General features: G+C 41.5%; 1 protein-coding gene across 1 annotated transcript; it reads left to right on the plus strand.

Moving 5' to 3' along the window:
- Nucleotides 1-1,143: 1,143 nt before the first annotated feature.
- On the plus strand, nt 1,144-7,718 carry LOC120821781 (beta-2 adrenergic receptor). The gene is made up of 4 exons (XM_040180789.2): nt 1,144-1,419; nt 3,241-3,403; nt 3,513-3,804; nt 4,393-7,718. The coding sequence occupies exons 2-4, from the start codon at nt 3,244-3,246 to the stop codon at nt 5,399-5,401; spliced, it is 1,461 nt and encodes a 486-aa protein (XP_040036723.2). The 5' UTR covers nt 1,144-1,419; nt 3,241-3,243; the 3' UTR covers nt 5,402-7,718.
- Nucleotides 7,719-20,168: the final 12,450 nt, after the last annotated feature.

Consider the following 20,168-nt stretch of genomic DNA (forward strand, 5'->3'; position numbering starts at 1 on the left):
GTACGACTTGAAGGAAATATAATGGCTCTAACTGTGGTTGAAGTGTTACCTGTATCGCTGGTACAGGAAACACTGTGAGGTGACAACAGCGAAACATGCACAGGACCTATTTTATGTTTGCTTAATATATTTTAAATAACTACTCACTGAAGCCATAAATTCGGAGGAATGTAAAAGAAATATAGTATTGCAGATGGTATCTCCTCTGACATCTGTTTCATTATGCTGGTTTTTGAACTCAAGTTAAACTCAAACAAACATATATCACACAATCAATACAAATGAATATTGATTTGGCATGCAGCCGTAGTTAATGCATTGGGATTAGTTGTTTAGACTGCTGCAGTCTGTCAGCACAATGCAGACAGAACAGTGTTCAATGACATGGGGCAAACTCAAGCTCGAGTGAGCTCAACTCAGATAAAGTAATAAGCAAACGTTTGACTGATACAGTCTGGGTGAAACAAATGGTAGAACATGTAATAATACTTAAATACTGGTTTCAATACACTTTGGCGCATGATACAGTACAGTTTGATGTAGCTCAAGTATAAACTGCGGGATGACGAGCAGATGTTGCTTAGCAGAACTCATATTACAGAGCTAGTTGTTGCAGTGTCCTCTAACCTCAATTCATCATGCAAGAGGAAGTATTGTTGACTGTGTTTCTTTTTTGCCTACAACCTCGACACCACCCACAGTTGTTTTAGTTTAGCTTGTTTGCAACAACCCTTGCAACTGTGCATTTGCATGACATGTGATATGATGATGCATAAGAGAATACAGTAGAGTATAATGCTTAAGGTTGAAGATTATTGTTGTGTTTTTAAACTACTAAACAGCAGCAGTGCATCACCCCCCCCCCCCCCCCCCCCCCCACAGCAGCCAAGAAAACGTAGGGCCGTGCTGCAGCTGTGTGAATGTAAAGTAGGGTGGTGCCGAAAAAGATCTCAGAAACGCTTCCCTGAATAAATTACAGGTTAAAAAACACATGTTTCCAGGAGTACTTTAGAGCAAGCTGTCAGTCCACTGCAGACATGAGACATACACTAAAATACTTTCCCTGGCCTCTGATAGGCTACTCTCTCGCTGTGATGTCATGGGGGCTTGCATATAAAAAAGGGTGCCGGGCTCAGCTGTTTCAAAAGGGCAAGTGTGGTCGGGGGCTGACAGAGTGTGCTCATGTATGTAGGGGAAAGAGAGAGCGGGGCAGTGTATGTGTGTGTGTGTGTGTGTGTGTGTGTGTGTGTGTGTGTGTATGTGTGTGTGTGTGTATGTAGAAGCGCCACAACTCAGCAGAAGAGAAACAGAAAGCAGCAGCTGCTGAGAAACACATCAAGATGATACTTTGTGTCGTGGATTTAAAAGCAGTTGGATGATCAAATCACTGGATTGTGAAGTGCAGGACGGAGCCTGGAGGTAGGAAAACCAGCTGGAATGTTAAGTCACACGCTCATTGAAACATCCACTCGTGATGAAACCACAGCTATTTAAAAATTCTTTTTTTTTTACTGTTTCAGTCATTCAAAAAATATTAAATTATTACACCGGCCGGGATCTGCTCAATGCCATTTAAAAAAATCTAAATTAAACACGTTTTTCTGGAGAAACAAAAAGTTTTATTCCTGTGAAAGAAAAAGAAAAGAAAGAAAAGATTTGAACTTTTTAAACGTTTATGTACTTAAACGTGTTATTATTATTTATACCTGATATATATTTATATATAACCCTACATTGTAACCTCTGCAACCAAAATAAGAACCCAGAGTAAACCTCATTTAGCTGAAATAAGTCAGATATGTTACGTTTTGTCGTACTTATTTTCTCATATTCAGTGGTTCCAAACAAGCTGCAATCTTTAACGTATGTGGATCATTTTATCTGGACAGCCACACGTTTTGTGGCTCACTTGTTAGAGCATGTGTGCTTTTCACAAAGTATACAAACACATCATCAGTTAATCCTACTGAGCACCGCCAGAGCAGGTTGTTCTGTGTGCGTGTTTATGGCACTTGTGCTTGTGTTTGTGCGTGTCCTATTGTGTGCATTTTTGTGTGTTTGTGCTCAATACAAGCACCACTACCAAGCTGTCTCTGCTTAATACTGGAATATTTATGTCACGGTAAAATTTTGTTTTTGATTACATGCCTCAGAGAGCTGATCAACTTTTTGTGCGTGTGTTGAGGTGTGCAGCAGACTGTGTATTACTCAGGTGGCCGTTCGGATTATTGATTTGTTCAATGGCCGCAGTAAACAGTCGTCCGTATAAAGGGTGGCGAGAGGGGGGGGGGCATGGTCATCTTCATGCTTCATGAAGAAAGCAACACTTCCCATTTTACAGAGATGAATAGAGAAGCCGTTCCATCACTAATAAATAACCTAGTATTGGATTGAGTGCAGTGCATTATTACCTGTCAGAGCAGTCCGAGTTCTGCTTCATTTATTACAATTAAAACAGCCGTCCGAGCATCGGTAATGAAAGATTGATTTTTTTAAATGAGTGTGCCGTCAACTTTCCAACAAATCCATCACTTGCACCACATCTGTGTTATTTGTGTTGAGACATTTTAGTAATGATGAAAAAGGGCCAGCAATTTATTTCACTTGTGAAATGATAGTAATAAAGACATGATATTGCCATGGTTCGCCCTTGAGGAAAAGTTCAATACTTTGCTCATTGACCATGAACAAACCGTTGTGTATAAATGCATTCCTTGACAGCTGGCATAAACATGTGTCGTTGGTATTTGGATTATTTTGGGATAAAGCCAACATACACATAAATCCAGGTGAGCATGCACACAGAATCTCTATTTGACAAAAATCTCTATTTGACCGCATTTGAGTTGACCAAATCAAATGCGACACACTGTGTGTTTTTCTCACTGCAAAGTATTTGCGCAAATGTTCTCACCTGAACCTGCAGGGAGTACTTAGGTCAGAGCTGAGCTTAAAGCCACTTTACTGTAAACAGGAACCTCTCGACGTGTCATCCCTCGTCTCTCTCCTGCGTAAATACGAATCTCACTGCATTTCTTTGCATACCCGCCCTGTGTAGCTGGCTGTGACAGAGACGATTGGCAATAGGCTACGCACTCACCTCATGTGTTTAGTTTGAGTTATGGCAGCTCATTTGTCTGGGCATAGCACCAAAAAATACTGCCCCCCCCCCACCCCCGAGCTGGAACCTGTAACACTGTCTTAATCCATGATGAACTAAGCCGTGTGTCCTGACTGTAGACCATGGAACACCAGAGTGATGTCTCAGCACCGGCTAACCACTCGCAGTACGGCAACTCCTCTCTGGTGTCCGACGGGACGGCGGGAACGTCGGAGTACAGCGATGCAGAGCTGGTGCTGCTGGCCGTGGCTATGGGTGTCCTCGCGCTGGCCATCGTATTTGGTAAGTCTCGGAGGGTTTAATCATTGATGGTTTGTTGGGTGAATTGACTATCGAGACTAAAATATTATTGTGAAACAAACATTTGAACGTTACCGTGTCTTCTGTCCAGGTAACGTGCTGGTGATTACAGCCATCCTGCGCTTCCAGCGCCTTCAGACGGTCACCAACTTCTTCATCGCCTCCCTGGCAGTCGCCGACCTCATCATGGGTCTGGTGGTGGTCCCCTTTGGCTCCACCTACATCCTGCTGGGGACGTGGCCTTTTGGAAACCTCATGTGTGAACTCTGGACGGCAACCGACGTGCTGTTTGTGACGGCCAGCATCGAAACCTTGTGTGTGATTGCTGTGGACCGCTACCTCGCCATCACCTCGCCGCTTCACTACCCGACGCTGCTCACCAGGTATGACCAAGTCTGGCTACGTGGTTAGGAGGGTTCCGTAACCATGAAACATATGTCAAACATGTGACTTTCAACCAGGAGGATCCCATTTGTTTCCTGTGCGAAACAGGACGTGAATGTTGCTCACCTGATTTACGTATCAGAACCTGCCGTAATTATTTTACAATCAGAACTGATCTTTTACTAAACTTAACCAAGTCTTTTAAAAGCTTTTCTGTGTTGATGGAAGCTTATTTTGAAAAGGCCCCATGCCTTTAAGAAGAGTAATCTAGACTTTCGTAGAAAAACGCACAGAAATGTGCAGGTACGTTTTGGTACGATACCATAAGTGAGGAAGCCTTGACTTTGTACATGGAAAAAACACATGCCAACCAATTCTTAAAATCTGAACCCATGTGCAAGACCAACTACAGTTAAATTTAGGTTATGCCCATCAGAAGGTTTGTTAAATAAAGACATTGATGCTATTATGTTACTTTTAAAGCCCCTCTATTACACTTTTGGACAGCCAACATCTAAATATTTCACCTGTTCTCAGTTGCCATGATCTACCACGTGTTTACCCTCTTGTCTCCTTCTGCTGGCCAGGGGTCGGGCCTTCGCAGTGGTCCTCGGGGTTTGGGCGGTGGCCTCCCTCATCTCCTTCCTGCCCATCCACCTGGAGTGGTGGGTGTCGAGCGATCCGAAAGCTCGCGAGTGCTTGGCCAATGAGAACTGTTGCGATTTCAACACCAACGCAGCGTATGCCGTGTCCTCCTCGATCGTGTCCTTCTACCTGCCGCTGGTGGTGATGATTTTCCTGTACACCCGTGTCTTCCAGGAGGCTCAGAAACAGCTGGAGAAGATCAGAGGGAGGGAGAGGCACTTTTGTAACTCGCATTACAACGCACCCCCGACTTATCCCGACAATAGCCGAGCAATGAATAAACCAGCGGGAGCTGAGCTGGAGGCGGAAGGAGAGGACAGACTAAACATGCAGAAAACAGAAGGAATCGACAATGTTATGGTGGAAAAGCCGGGCGAGAACAGAGCAAGAACAAAGCGGCTAAAGTTCTGTCTGAAGGAGCACAAGGCTGTAAAAACTCTAGGAATCATCATGGGCACCTTCACGCTGTGTTGGCTACCCTTCTTCATCCTAAACATCCTCGTTGCCTTCCTCGACTTGGGTGACATCAAGCTGCTCTTCAGACTCCTTAACTGGCTTGGCTACTCCAACTCGGCCTTCAACCCGCTCATCTACTGCCGCAGCCCTGACTTCAGGCACGCCTTCCAGGACCTGCTCTGTTTGAGGGGCAAATGGGGGAGCGGGAAAGGGAGGAGGGGGTGGGGATGGTGCAGGGGGGGCAGAGGGCGTTACCCCAAACCCCCAGGTAGGACCAACGGGACATCAGACCTGAATGGCGTAAGGGGGCGGGACGTGCCGCAGAGGTCCGGGTGGAAGGGCAGTTTGGAGAGCTCAATCCAGGACAGCTCGCTGACTCTGGCTCCTTGTGGCCGTGAGCAGGTGTTGGAAGTAGCTCCTGGTTGCTTAACAAACTGGGAGGCTCACAGTTCTGCTAATGGGAGCCGTGAGGAAAACCTGGCTTCTATTGCTTGAGCGATTAGGACGTTAAGATGAACAGTTTGCTTAGTCGTGCTGTGAGCATCGATTTGAATTTCAAATCACGGCCTCCCTTTGCTGCTGTAGTTCCTAAACACAACTGCACGAGTAAAGTTTGTTCGTCAGTATTTGGAAGCGTTTTGGTCCAAGATGTTCGGCCAAAACGTTTTGAGGTACAATAAGACTGTGTGCAATGCATAAGTGCATTATCAAGGTGAAAAAACTAAATGACAAGCTGGTACAATGAGTATGTCTCTATTATTTATTACAGCCCCATTTATACCAACAAGAAAGGTGATGTTTTTTATTGACAGCCAATTAATTGCTTACCACTGAATAACAGGACGAATGTAGGAGTCATATATTTACATACGAACGACTGCTCCGTGATTGAATTCCCAATTGATTGTGAGGACAGAGCCACTGGAAGGAGGGTTGCTGGTTCCAATTTCATTGCACACTCTAAGGTTCCTTAATATTACCATGAAAGACTTTAGAGCAGCACCTCAGATTTCTGTGTTTATATTCCTGCCTCATAAACATCACTGCTGATCCAAGATGTATTTACTGGTTTGTTTTGGGGTATCAGACAAACAGACTTGTGACTATGATAACCTCTCTTGGTGTTAACTTTCTTTCATCACAAAGTTGCTGGAACAATTTTCCTTCCGTTTTATCTCTTCAAAAATGTTTCTCGACCCACTTATCGTACCGGCTTTTGCTCTTGAAGAACATTGTTTTCTGTCAGACAGAGCTGGGGAGATCACTTTCATGCTTTTTAAGAATATATTTTCTTATTGCTTAATTTTCATATTACTCAGAAAAGGAAAATGTTTTTGTCTCTTTAGTTCCCAAATCCAATGAGGATGATAAAGTAGCTCGTATACAGTTAGTACAAGTAAATATGATCTGCATGTGTGTCTGTATGTTTTCTGTGCTAAACTTCAAATATGCCATTGAATATTTGTATATAACTTTAATGGGTATAAGACCTGGAATAAGTACTTGTTGTAAAATATACTTTTTTAAATATCTGCTTCCATAACGTATTAGTTCTCAAAGAAAAAGAACCAAAAGTTGTTGTTTCAAGGTTGTATCACGTCTGTTATAGTTACACATGTGGATTTTAAGCGGGACTGAGACTACACTCAAATAAGATTTACATTATATTTCATTTGTATAGTTCTCGTGAATTACTGAAACAAACAGTTGTAGCTTTTGACCAGAGGAATGGATTATTTTTTCTACCTCCATCAGATCATGAATGTCATCTCTTTTCTGCAAATATTTATTAATAAGCAGTTCGATATTTTTGTCAGTAAAAGAATGACGTTTTGTATCGTTTGAATTGGTTGCTCGGCTGTGTGTGTTATCTCAACAGGCAGTTCTCCAGAGAAAGAGAGAGGACAGATAAGGTTAACAAGGCTTGACGTATATCACACACCACAGCTTGCTTTCAAACAAACAGCCCGAGCTATTTGAGTTATTTGGGCCCAACGAACAGCTGACTATCATTGTAACGATCAGGAAACGAGTTTGATGGACTGGATACTAATCGAATCCTTCCTCTAAACAGTGCTGACCAATGCATTGGACATTTTTCATTTTAGCTGTGGTGCTCACTGACAATACTTGAGGTCATTTGTTAAGTGGCCTGTTGGTAAAAAGAAAAACAGCGTGATCACAAGCATGCTGTTGACAAAGCATTCATCCGTAAATCTAGTCTCATTTAAACCCATATTCATTAAGAAAGTTCACACTTAAAAAATTTGGCTGTTAAATTATCAAAAGGCTTCTTGTCAACAACAAAAAAACAAGGGCAGGAAATGTGATTGTGCTGGACTTTTAACTAAAACTATGGGACAGAGGCTTTTTGTGCTTATTCACTCATCCAAATTATCCATAAAGACTCAACTTGTCTGTTTGCATTCAAAGTGTGTGTGTGTGTGTGTGTGTGTGTGTGTGTGTGTGTGTGTGTGTCTGTGTGTGTGTGTGTGTGTGTGTGTGTGTGTGTGTGTGTGTGTGTGTGTGTGTGCGTGAGAGGCATGACGTACACTGACAGGTGCTGACGGTCACAGCTGCTGGAGAGGATATACAATCACCTACACTGCCTCAACTCACACACACACAACTTCACAGTTCGATGGGAAAGCTCACTGTGTATCCTGTAAATGAAACCTCTTTCCATTGAGCAAGTTTCTAATTTAACACATTGCGGTCGGAATACCTGAAATGCACGTTTTTTGATGTGTGTCCCTGGCTGTCTTTGTGTTTGTTTTTAGTATTAAAACCTGCAAAGAGGTTGTCTTCTGAATGTTGGATTGTGTCTTTTTTAGCCTATAATGCTTGTGTTGTATGTGTTTACAAAACTACCCCCTTAAGCTTTAATCTAATTTACATTCACTTTTTGCTTGACATTAACATTGAGAAACAGACCAATTAAAAGAGGCATTCTATAAATGTTTTACAGCTTCCTTTGTCACAAGTGTCTGCCCTCACTTCCCTTGCAAACAATTGTCTGGGTGTGTCAGTGTTTCATCCTGTTACAAGGTGTTAAGTGGCGTTCTAAAGCTAGCAATGGCCAATGATGTAAATACTCAGTGAACAGTCCCCTGCAAAGACATTTGACATGCATAATTACAGATACAAGTGCAGAAACACACCCCTGTTGACAGGCAGACTCAGTTTAATCCTTGTAGCTCAAAGCAGAGACCCTTCTGGAGTCAGGTCTGTGTACTCAGTAGACACGGGTGGAGGTTTGCCTTCTAGATACACACACACACACACACTCCCTTGCTGTTAACCTGTAAGAAAGCATGGACACAGGGGACTGTCTACGCTTAAATGCATGCGTATGCGCATACGTAAGCATATGTCTCACCTCATATGTGCAAACACATGAACACACGTCACCAGAGGCACACGCATGCACACTGTGGCTGTGCACAATATGCACAATATGCAGACTATATGGGCACAGATACACAATGTTCTGAATGTGTGTGAGAGAGATGTGCCAAGTGTGTCTTATGATCACAGAGAGTTTATAGATTGTGGGCGTGTGTTGCTGCTGAACTGTAGCCAATCCAACGTGTCCAGCTAAAAAGCAAGAAATAACCTACCACATTTTCTCCTAAAATTAAGGATAATTCAAAAGCTGTACTTCAGTGGTTTGAGTTGGGGGGCTTGCTAGCAGTACCAGCAATACTAGAAAGCATTATTGAGGAAAATATTATTGACCAGTGAAGTTATAATGGCTGGTGATATATCAAATATTATTATAGAGCAATGAAGTGAATCAAAAAATGTAACTTGTACTACAGAGTTACACAGTTTTTAAAACAGAAACCCAACAAAACTGATATTTTGACATTAGTCATAAAATGGACTCCTGCTGCAGCGATATGAATTGCAGAGAGGTAGTTTGTTATTGGAAAGAAGGAAAGTGTCCACGCACAGACTAACCTAGCCGAATATCCAATTTTGGGGAAACGCAGATGTTTGTTTTCATCTTTCGGGCTGCTTAATGTCGCCTTGACATCATGTGTTTTAAAAGACTCTTTCAGGGCCTTGTCACTCTCAATTATTTACTGAACATGAAGCAGCCTCCACATGATAATCCCTCCCTTGTTATACTGTGGCTGCTGATGTCAGGCTCCAAGAGAGAAATCCAGACCATAGATGGAGTCCCAAGTGGAAAAAATGATTTACTGCTGTCAAACTCATGCAGAAAGGAAAACACTGTCCTGAAAATAACTGTCACTAACTGAAAGCACTGTTGTATCCTTGTGACTAAAACCAGCAACCATCTCAGATTTTAACTCAATAACAATAACATTTTATTTGTATACAGCTCCAAAGCACCATACATTGTAAAAACAGAAACAATTAAAGCAATTCCAACTACAGTACAATTTTGAAAGTGAAAAGTAAATGCATATTGAACTCTTGTACAGAATAGGAGGGTTAAGGAAGTTGGCATCGGCAGATCTGCCGTTGTAGGAGGTTAGAAAGGCATGAAGTGGCTAGGATGTCAACATTTTTAAATGTATGATTTGCTGTTCAGGGAACCAGTTGAGGTTTTAAAGGACTCGCGTGATCGTGATACTGGAGTGGGTGCGCAGACGGACAGCTGAACTTTGAATGTATTGTATAGTTTAATGCTGATTTTGCCATACAGGACGCCATTGCTCTCCTTCATAGCCTTAAGCTAACCCTAACGTGTAGACATGCCTGTCTACGCCCCAACAGATGGGGGGGGGTACCATAAGATGGGGGGGTGTTTCCGTGATTTGGGGTAAATGATGAGGATCTGAGGTTGGCTTGCTTCCAGGTTTTGGGGCAGTTGGTGGTGGTGGAGTGATGCGTTTTGTAGAGATGTTAAGCCGGATAATGTCAGCATAGCAACTCAGATGAGTGTGGATGTGTATGATGTTGCCAAGGGGGAGCATTTAAGAATGAAGTGGAGGGGACCAAGTACAGAACCTTGGGGTACACCTTGAGAGACTGGAGCTGTGTCAGACGTAAATTAATTGATACTAACAAGCTGTTAAAATCGGAAAAGGTATTATTTTAACCAGGAGAGGGCTGTGCCAGTGATAAGATCTTAATTAAAATGGGTCATAAAGTGATTCGTAGTCCACATGGGTCTTGAGTTGGTCAGCAACACTGCGTTCCAGCATTTTGGACAGGAAGATGAGATTGGCGATAGGTCAGTAGTTGTGGGGGATGTTGGGGTCATGGATAGGGTCTAACTGAGGATGGGTGTAACTGAAATGAGTTTAAGGGTGGGAAGAACAGACTTGGAGTGGAAGAAGTTGGTGACAAGCATGGACTAAAATGGAAGCAACGGGATCAAGGTTGCAAGTCTGGGTATTCAATGCATAGAATCATTTATTGAGATCTGAGGGGGATGCTAGGTACAATTGGGAGATCGACCAGACTATTGAGGCAGCCTGATCTCCAAAACCTGTTCGTAAAAATGTATACGAAAATCTTGAACATACAAATTCGTAGTGATACATACGAAATAAATACGGACTGCAACTGATGACGTCACCCTATTCAAAATGAATGGGGACCTGCACCCAGTAAACACACTTTGTGAAGTTTAACGATGTAAAATAAACGTGTTATAATTGCATTTTTAACGAGAAATCAATGTTAAATTGTATGAATAGAATACTAACCTTAACCCCCTCAAAAAATCCAACATGGCAGAGAGACGTTCACTCAAGAATCCAACATGGTCCGCCATGTTGTTCACTCAAGGGGCGTGGTTAACCACCGCCAGTTCGTATGTATCACTACGAATTTGTATGTTCAAGATTTTCGTATACATTTTTACGAACAGGTTTTGGAGATCACGTTGATTGAGGGGGATTTCTAGACACAAAGGGGTGGGGGGTAGGAGGGTCTGACGTGACCAGTTGGTTGAAGATGGTTTCAATGATGTCTTTGTTGGGTGACAGGAAGGAGTTACATTTCCCAGCTGTGGAGTGGGAGAGATCGTCCATGGGTTTGAGAAGTTTATTTATTGTGGAGAGGAGGACCTTGGGGTTGTCAGAACCTGATGCCAGAGTAGTGGATGGAGCGTGCAGTATGTTGAGCCAGTTTGTATTTCTGTATGTATTGCCTGTTAGTCAGCGTGTGTACTGTTCAAACATGGTATCCAACCACTCAACACTACACTATATCAATTCTGATACTGTAGCTTTGGTCTATATTAAGGCTGCTCTTATCTTGCTCAAACACCATTCTGCGGTAACGCACTGACCTGGTGACTAACGGTTATTTATACTCTTGATCTAGTTTTGGATCACAGCCCTTATTACTTAAGCAGGATGTTGTGAGTGGTGGAGGAGCAATGAGTACTTTATTTTACAATTAAAGCTTTGTTATTCATTCAAGTCAGATTAGCTGATCCACCCTGCTTCTAGTCTCTATTCTGTACTAAGAAATGTCTCCTGGGCTTTGGCTGTAGCTTCTCATCTTTCAGTGTTAGGATAGACAGGATATAATGATGAACATGGCGCAGACTTGTAGAGCATGTCAGGGACACCTATACTGAGCTGCATCCTATCTTGGACGCTATGCCTCGGCTGCAAGTTTGTCGCTACTGTGGAATGGAGAAGTATTATAGCTGGTACTGTACTGAAATATACAGTCCGTGGCCTGAACAGACAGATCCGCATGATCCTTGGGAAAATGTCTTAGTGGACAGAGAGTTTGACCTTTTGAATTGACACAGTGTTTTGGGATAAACAGATGTTCAAGCTGATTTGTGAGGGGGGATCTGTATATTGTCCCAACTCATGTCTTATTGCTCAAGTGTAAACAGTTCTTTTCCATTTCCTTCAATCCTGAATGACCATACCATCTCTCTCTGATGAGGAGCAAACCAGTCGGGGCTGATCAAGCCCCCCAACTTGAGGGATCCGTATGGTGCTGAGGCAACCACATGGTTTACCAGTGAGCCAACTCAACTTATTGAGGAGACTTTCTTTTAGTTATATATCATATTGCATATATTTCCTTTTAAAAATACAAAAACTCTTACACAGAAAAGTGTGGCTTCAGGTGGCCTGTGCAAATCCTTTAAATATATACATACATGTTGATACATGTTAAAGGGAGCAGTTACTTTGGTAGCTTAGCCAGAACATAAACCAGACAAAAAGTACGCTTAAGATGACGATTTGCTGCCATATTGTCTCGGTTGGGGTAAAAAATGAAAACAAAGGCCTGAAAAAATGAAAAATGAACTTTTTTATCAACAAAGCTTTCCCAGTCTACAAAGGAATAACGTAACCTGTGTCATGCCATCCAAATGTAAGTACAATGTATCCTGTGTGTATTATGCAAATGTTTACAGGGCAATACAAACAGGGTGTTTACTTTTCTGTAGTTGAAACGAGACCTGGATACCAGTTTCCCTTCCTTTTAACAGGTTCGCTTCTTAGTGAGTGAACACTTGTGGCATCACACAAGTCAACCGGGTAGCCTTGACAACAGGCTGCCTGTCTGCCACCATATGTCTTTTTGCATATTCATGTGTGTATAAACGTGTGTGTGCATATTTGTAGCCTTAATGTGTCTGTGTAACTCCTGTAGCCAATATGTGTGGGTTTCTGTGTCCACGGTATGGTTCCAGGGCAGCACAACAAGTTAAATATTCCTGATTGTCCTGCTGTCCCCTTTGGCAAGCACCGTTGGCCGTGTTTGTCCTGACATTCAACATAAACTTCAGTCAGTGCATATCAAATGTCAAAAAACTAACATTTGATGCCACTGCCAGTTTGTCCTCAGTGCCATCCCACTTCATGGTTCACATAATTTCTCCAAAAAGAACTAAATGATACAAATGCATTGAATCCTGACACCAGTGCTGTAGGGATTCTAACTTTGACAAGAAATTAAGGACAGTCAATGCTCAGACTCAGACAAATATTGTTCCAACACACTTTATAACATGGTGACTGCCGACGTGGCGGCTTGAAGCCGAAACGATGTTAACACTGAAAACAATAGCGCCAACGTTGTTGAGCCTATTCAACGACGTCACAAATGTTTTTGTTCATGGTCACTGCTTCCATGCTTTTGCATTTTTTTTCTACGTCAACACAACAAAAGGGCTTCTGGTGTTTACAACTCTGCAGTTTCTTGACGGCAATCTAAGAAATCCAATTACTGGATGTTAACAGCATTGAATTACATTACATCAGGCCTGATTAGATCTAATCTGATTTGAGTTAGAGCATCACTAAGACACCTTCTCAGCCTGCCAGACGCAGCGCCACACCGACAAAGAGAGAGCGAAAGCCTGTTTACTTCACACTGGCTATCTGAGGCTGCCGTTGCTCCTGTCGTCCTATTGTGAATTTTATTATCATCGAATAATGGCAGGAGGCATTAGCAGACAACTGTGACATAAAAAAATCAAATTTAACTCTCACTGCGACCAAATGATCCAAACAAGACATGAAGGTGTCTCACATTCACATTCTGATCACATTTCTGTTCCCTTCGATGCAATCCAGTCGTGACAAGCAGGCAACACAAACATGCAAACATGCATGCATTTTGCACCATGCGACTAGCTGGTAAAATATCTATTTAGTCCTTCCCCCGTCAAGCAGGAGACTTTGCTGATTAATTTCATTATGTCGCTAATTGTGTTTTAAGCTCGGCCAAAGCCTGCAGGATTTTTTCCCTCCAAACAAATAGCATTGTTGACTATTCAGGACACTGTATAGTCGTTGTGATGTTGAATACCCTAGGGAGAAAAATCTGTTGCAATTCTCTCACATGCTAATTGTTTTAAGGGTTTTGCAACCACATAAACAAATTGCAAAGTGAGTGACCTTGACCAGCCTATTTATGATTATATGTGTGCTTGCCACTAACAGCACTTTCACATTTCACGGAGTAGCTTCTGGTTTTTATCATTCATTAACATTATATTCCAAAAATAATCCATCTCATAGCCATAATCTTAACTTTATGAATGTCCATTTTCTTAAAAGTGCGTACTGAGCATGGAATATTGTTTCAAACTGAGGCTTTGATGTTTTAATATGGAAGCTTCATACACAAGTCTAAATTTAATATTAATTACTCTATACATATATAACTAAACAAAACCGTCAGCGAGGAGATTTGGGGCCAGATGAGGTTTGGTATTTCGCGCTCCCCACCCCCCATGACAGAGTCAAACACATTAAAGCTGCAGTATTTATTGTTTAATTAGGGTTGTGTTGATGTATAGGTACTGAGGTACTGAGGACGTCTCTTATATAGTCCCATGAATAAGGGCCTTTGTCCTTGTTGATCTTAATAATGATAACGCATAGAGGGATCCATTATATTATCACAAAGAAATGTTTATTTGCAAAGTTAAAATAAATAAGAAATCTTCTGTTTAAGTTTTGCAGAAACTTACTTTTGTTTCAGCAATGCATACTTCCTCACATGTTTGTTCTTGGTATAAACATAAAGGTTTAGGTGATGTTTTTGAACAGCTCGTCATGTCGGTGAATAGTCCGTCTTTCGATCTTTAAGTCTGGACATTCTTGTTTAAGAGCCAGCTTTGCAGCGTTGAGCTGGTTGGATGCAAAGGTCATTGACATGTTAGATCATAATTTATTGCTGCAGACATTCATAAGCATGTACGCCCCAAGAAGCGTTCTGCTAGATTTGCCTTAGGCCTTTCCACCTCGTGAGTTTAAAATGTCTGATGTCTCTGCAGCTGAAAAGGCCCCTGAAAAGGACCTCAGCCAAACACACTGTTGCACTTTGTTTTGCAGAGTTTGTTATGTAGCAAACCACCGGTTCAACATGATGCTCCCATATCTCTGTCACAGGTCTTTTTTACAAATCTTTGATACTCATCTGGTAAATGCAGCCATTGAACATTGAACTCTTCTCATTTCACATTCATACTGTGTGCGCCAGATAAGAACAACAACAACAAATAACTACACTACACAATGTGTAAAATGAAACAGGCTTATGGATCGGAAAGTTACATACAATTTACAATGGATCTTTCTTTGTTTGCATCTGTGATTCTTTGCAGTTTGTTCTGACAAAGCTTGTAATACTGAATCATTGACAGGATAATCAAGTGTGTGGCCGGAGCTTCACACACACACACAGACACACAGATGGATGTGAATGATTTTAAAAGCACCGAATGGCCCAGTTTCTTTAATCATCATCAAATATACTCTCCAGTTATATAGGGCGGGTCTGGGGGGGCTTGCGCTTGACAGATAGTAGTAAATCAATTGATCTATAGCCGGCCAATCTTCAACACAGATGGCGCGGTTGGACATCTTCAAATGGCCAGACAATTGGGATGTCAGCATGAAACAGATAAAAGGGCAGATGTAAGGCTGGAGACTTTGGGCCAGAGCAAGAGCCCAGGCAGTTGGGAATAAATCAAAGACCCGCATATTAACCTCTGTGTCAGCTGACCTGCAGGCTAGATGAAAGATGAATAAAGAAAAGAGCCTGGGAGAAGAAACGGGGTAGACAGTGAAAGACAAAACAGCGACAGAGATCAGAGAGAAATACCTTACAACGAAGAAATAAATTCAGCTGTTGGTCACTGTCTGAAAAGTTTTGTTTTTTTTCAAACTGAGAAGAGAAGGGGTGACGTTTTTTGCTTGCAGAGGAGACGCATCATATCCATATTTATTTGGGGGGGTTCACACATGAGTGCTGCCAAATATATATTCCATGGAAATTAAACAGTAGATGATGGACATTAGACATACTGCTAAACCTGTTTTACTTTTTTTGGAGTTGTTTTTTATATTTTTTTAATTTGGAAAAATAAACTGTATGCATAGTTTGTGGAGAGCAAAGGAAAAATGGAGTAGAATTTTGTAAAGAGCTGATAAGGTTTCAGGCCTTAATGTACTCACTGTGCAGCACCATAACAGGTGCTGCACATTCTAAGCAATTTGGAAACCAGTGATAAAAAACAACAACTAATGAGCTTCTGTTCGAACACAAATAAAGGCCTATAATTACATTTAATCTTTAGAGCATGGATGTTTCTGACCTTTGACCTCCATCATTCTCTCTGCCATCTCTGACACACACACACACACAGTTGTGTTTAATGACTTTTGGGGACATTAAATTGACTTTCCTTCATTTCCTGGAGACTAATCCTATACCCGCTATCAGCATCCCCTTACCCTCATCTTTTTTATTTTCAGGTTCCTGCAGTTTGTATTGATATTTTCCCACAAAACCATATGTGCCAGAAAATAAAAGAGCCGACTTAATGAATCCCTGCACAGATGCTACGAGTTAGGAATGATCCTATCTACACAGGAGGTGAGTTGACATCACCCTCCGCTGTTTGTTTCTCGTCTCTCTACACCAACATCATCGCCTGCCATCTAATGCCTGTTGTGTTAAAGAGCATGTTGTGCTGAGCGACGTCACACTCCAACCATTACTCCACGGATTTTCAATCCATGCGCACGACAGATTTTCAAAGTATGTTTGTATTATCTTGTTTGCTCCTCCACAGTCTGCATCTCTTCTTTGCAGTTTGTTCTGACAAACCGTGTAATTTTAAATCAATGACAGGACAATCAAGTGTGCGCCGGCTGCCAGCTTCCGTCACACAAACACACAGATGGATGTGAATGATTTAAGTAGCTCCAAATGGCCTGGCCTTTCTAGTCATCATCAAATACACTCGTCCTTTCTATAGTCCTGGTTTTAACGGGCTGTGCTTAACAGTTAGTTGTAAATCAATGGATTTGAGCAGTTAAGAATGAATCAATGACACACCTATTAACCTCTGTGTCAACGGTTCTGTTGGCCAGATGAAAGCCAAGGAAAGAGCAGAGCCTCGGGGAAGAAATGGGGTAGAAAGTGAAAGAAAGAACAGCGACAAAGATTAGAGAGAAATGAATTCAGACGCTGGTCAGCGTCTCAATCTGTTTTTTCATTACATGCATCACATATTGTTAGTTTTTTGCATCAGTGCATATGAAATGATTCGGTAGATGATCTAAATTAGACATGACAGACTAGAAAGTGATGACAGAGCCTCAGGTGTTAATGTACTCACACTTTAGCACCGTCACAGGTGCTGCACGTTTTATGCAACTTGGAAACCAGCGAGGAAAACAAATAACGAGCTTCTGTTGGAAAACCGCTACGGGCCTATAATTACTTAATCCATAGAACATGGATGTTTTTGAACTTTAGCCTCCATCTCTCTCTCTCTCTCTCTCTCTCTCTCTCTCTCTCACTCTAACACACACATACACACACAGTTGTGTTCCCATGCCTATTGGGGATATTACATTGACTTACATTCATCTCCTGGAGACGTAACCTAATCAAAACGCGCTGCTAGCCTCACCTTAAACATTATGAGCATTTTGTCCCTATGAGGAAGAGTCTGTGTTCACAGATTTATGGCCCCGAGCTTCATAAAGACACCCCCTGCACACAAAACACACACAAACAGACGTATTGTGTGCCTCTGTCTGCAGTTCAGAAGCTCTGGCTCTATCTACTGGCGGAGTGAGGACATTGTTTATATTCTTCTGATCTCCTGCAATGAAAAGTTAACGTTGAAACACATAAACACTTTTAATTGATTCATTGTTACGGTGGATTTGTCAATTTCTTGTTCAGAACATATCTGCAGGAATGCATGTAATCGTAAAGTAGATCAATTGTGTCATTTTACATGTGTCGTCTTATTCATATTATTTACTGTGGAATAAGTTCCATTCGGGGAACTCCTACATGCATAGATCTGATGTTTCCAGACAAATCTAAACATCATCTTCAACACACATTTCAGTTCTGTATTTCAAAAGTAACAAAAAAGTATTTTTCAAACCTTGTTATACGACACACTGTCTACAGTGGGCTGCAAGTACACTCTAAAAAATGTCACCGTAAATTAACGGTATTTTATTGGCAGCAAGGACGCCAGAAATTTACTGTTATTTTACGGTATAATACTGTAAATGGTTTTTACACTATGTTACCGTAAAGTGGATTACTGTATGTTACCGTAAACTTGAACAAATTTTACTGTGAATTAACTGCAATTTACTGGCAGTCAACGCTATGGTTTTATTTACACGGTTTTAATACGGTTTTATTTACAGTGCCCTACCGTAATTTACAGTATGTTGTCGTGTATTGGATTAGTTTGTTACCATACGATTACTCTTTTTGTGTTATATATAGCAGAATGTTACCGTTTACTTATAACCGTATACTTTTGCATTTAATTCCCCCACAAATTAAAGACAACCAAACACATTTCGGTCATAGTGGAGTTTATTAGATGCCTTTAAGACAAAAACGTTAGGCATTTGTAACCGAGAAGAAAACATAAAATATGCTGCATGTATACAATAATAAAAAAATGTATCATAAAATCATTAGGAACAAGGTAAACTAACTGCAACAATACGCTATGGAACACTTTCAATTGACCGCAGCAAACGGCTGGCGTCCTTAATCAAGAGCCTCTGTAAAACAAACCAAAATAAAATATTTAGAAACACTGTCATTGGTAAAATATTAAACTTACAAAGTTGAGGAAGACAACAAGATGTAAGGAAGGAGAATGTTAACCATGCTAGGCAAATAACACTTACCAACGTTACTTGGAGAGACGAGGCAATGAGAAACTCCTCCGATGTTGAACTGCACAGGTGTTCTGGATGAACTGAGATTACGTGTGACGTCACGTTCAGGAGCAGTCGGTCACGATGGACACTCAAATGACTTTTAGTCAATGAACACTTTGAATAATACAAATATTTATAATCTTTACATTCCGGCCATGAAATGACAGTGAAGGTGGCGCATGGGATAGGGAGGGTGTGCTGTGCAGCACAAGGTTGGCAGTTCAAATCGTGGCTGCTCCCTGTGCAAAGTTGAAGTGTCCCTGAGCAAGACACCTAACCCCCAAATACTCCACATAAAATTATAACAAACCATGGGCGTTTTTGATAAAACTGACAGCTGCATGTATAGTAATGTCCTGTAAGTCAAAGTCATCATAGTATCTCATGAGATACTCATCTCTCATTATGATGACTTACAGGACCTGTTTTTCAGTGGCTGACGTGGGCTTCCATACATTAACCTACAACAGATGCAGATGGATTATCATTCACTGCACTTGTATGTGTATTTCCACCACTTCATAAAATATATGTAACATGCAGTTGAATTACGGTAGTCTGCTATTATTGTAAATTGACAGCTTTAACTGTTTATTCATGACATTGGCCGTTAATTTACAAGCAAGGGATGGAAATCTAACTGTATGTTACAGTTATTATGACATACTGTATCATACCGTTAGAAATGCACCGTAAATTTATAGCAATTTGTTACAGTGTATTTTATGACTGCCATTATACGTTAGAGTTTTTCTGCTCGCTATATATCGTAATCACCTTTTTTTTAACAGTTACTTGTAAATTAATTTGACGGTGGGATGAAACAAAGTCACTCGAGGCCACTGTAAATCTCAGAAATAAACGTGTCACACTTTCCATGCCTATTCCTGCCTTGAGCAGTGCGGTGCCATTTCACAGCCAGCTGGTGCTTCTAACAATGCTATAGTGAACAAACAGCGACTTTAAGTGCAACCATACAAACACATCTTTCTAACGGGGTAAAGGATTCCGTGGCACCTTTTCATGTCGTGACGATAACACGCTTGTTTGAGATTCCATAAAGCCTCAGTAATCTCTATCCAAATCCCCCCAAAAGAAGCAGCATTCCCAACTGTGCAATCGCTCCCTTCAGGCAAAAGACTGACGCACCTCCTGAAAGAAACCCCGTCATCAATGGGACACGGAGTAGAGGAGATAATAAAGACCCAATGTGCCGAGTCTCCTGCTGTGACCTTGATCACAGAGTATGCAGCAACATGACAAGCGTGTTCTGAGTAACTTGTTACACCGTATTACGCCGTGTGACAAGGCGGAAAGGGCTTCCACGTCAGCTCCCTGCAGCGTAAATGTCTTCTTTCCGTCACAAGCAATGTGGAATAATTGTAATTCCACACAGCTTTGTTGAAAAAGTATCCTAGCTATCGCGTTGCGTTTGTGTGTGAGTGAGTGTGTGCGTGTGTTGACATGAACACCGTAGTGTGTCAAATTACACTCAAGTATCTTTAGGACAGTCCTAAAGATAGTGTGCAGGACGGTGTCCACCTAGTGAAACGTTGCAGCATTCAGACGCAGAA

The sequence above is a fragment of the Gasterosteus aculeatus genome, chromosome 7, assembly GCF_964276395.1.
Source record: "Gasterosteus aculeatus chromosome 7, fGasAcu3.hap1.1, whole genome shotgun sequence".
Lineage (NCBI taxonomy): Eukaryota > Metazoa > Chordata > Actinopteri > Perciformes > Gasterosteidae > Gasterosteus > Gasterosteus aculeatus.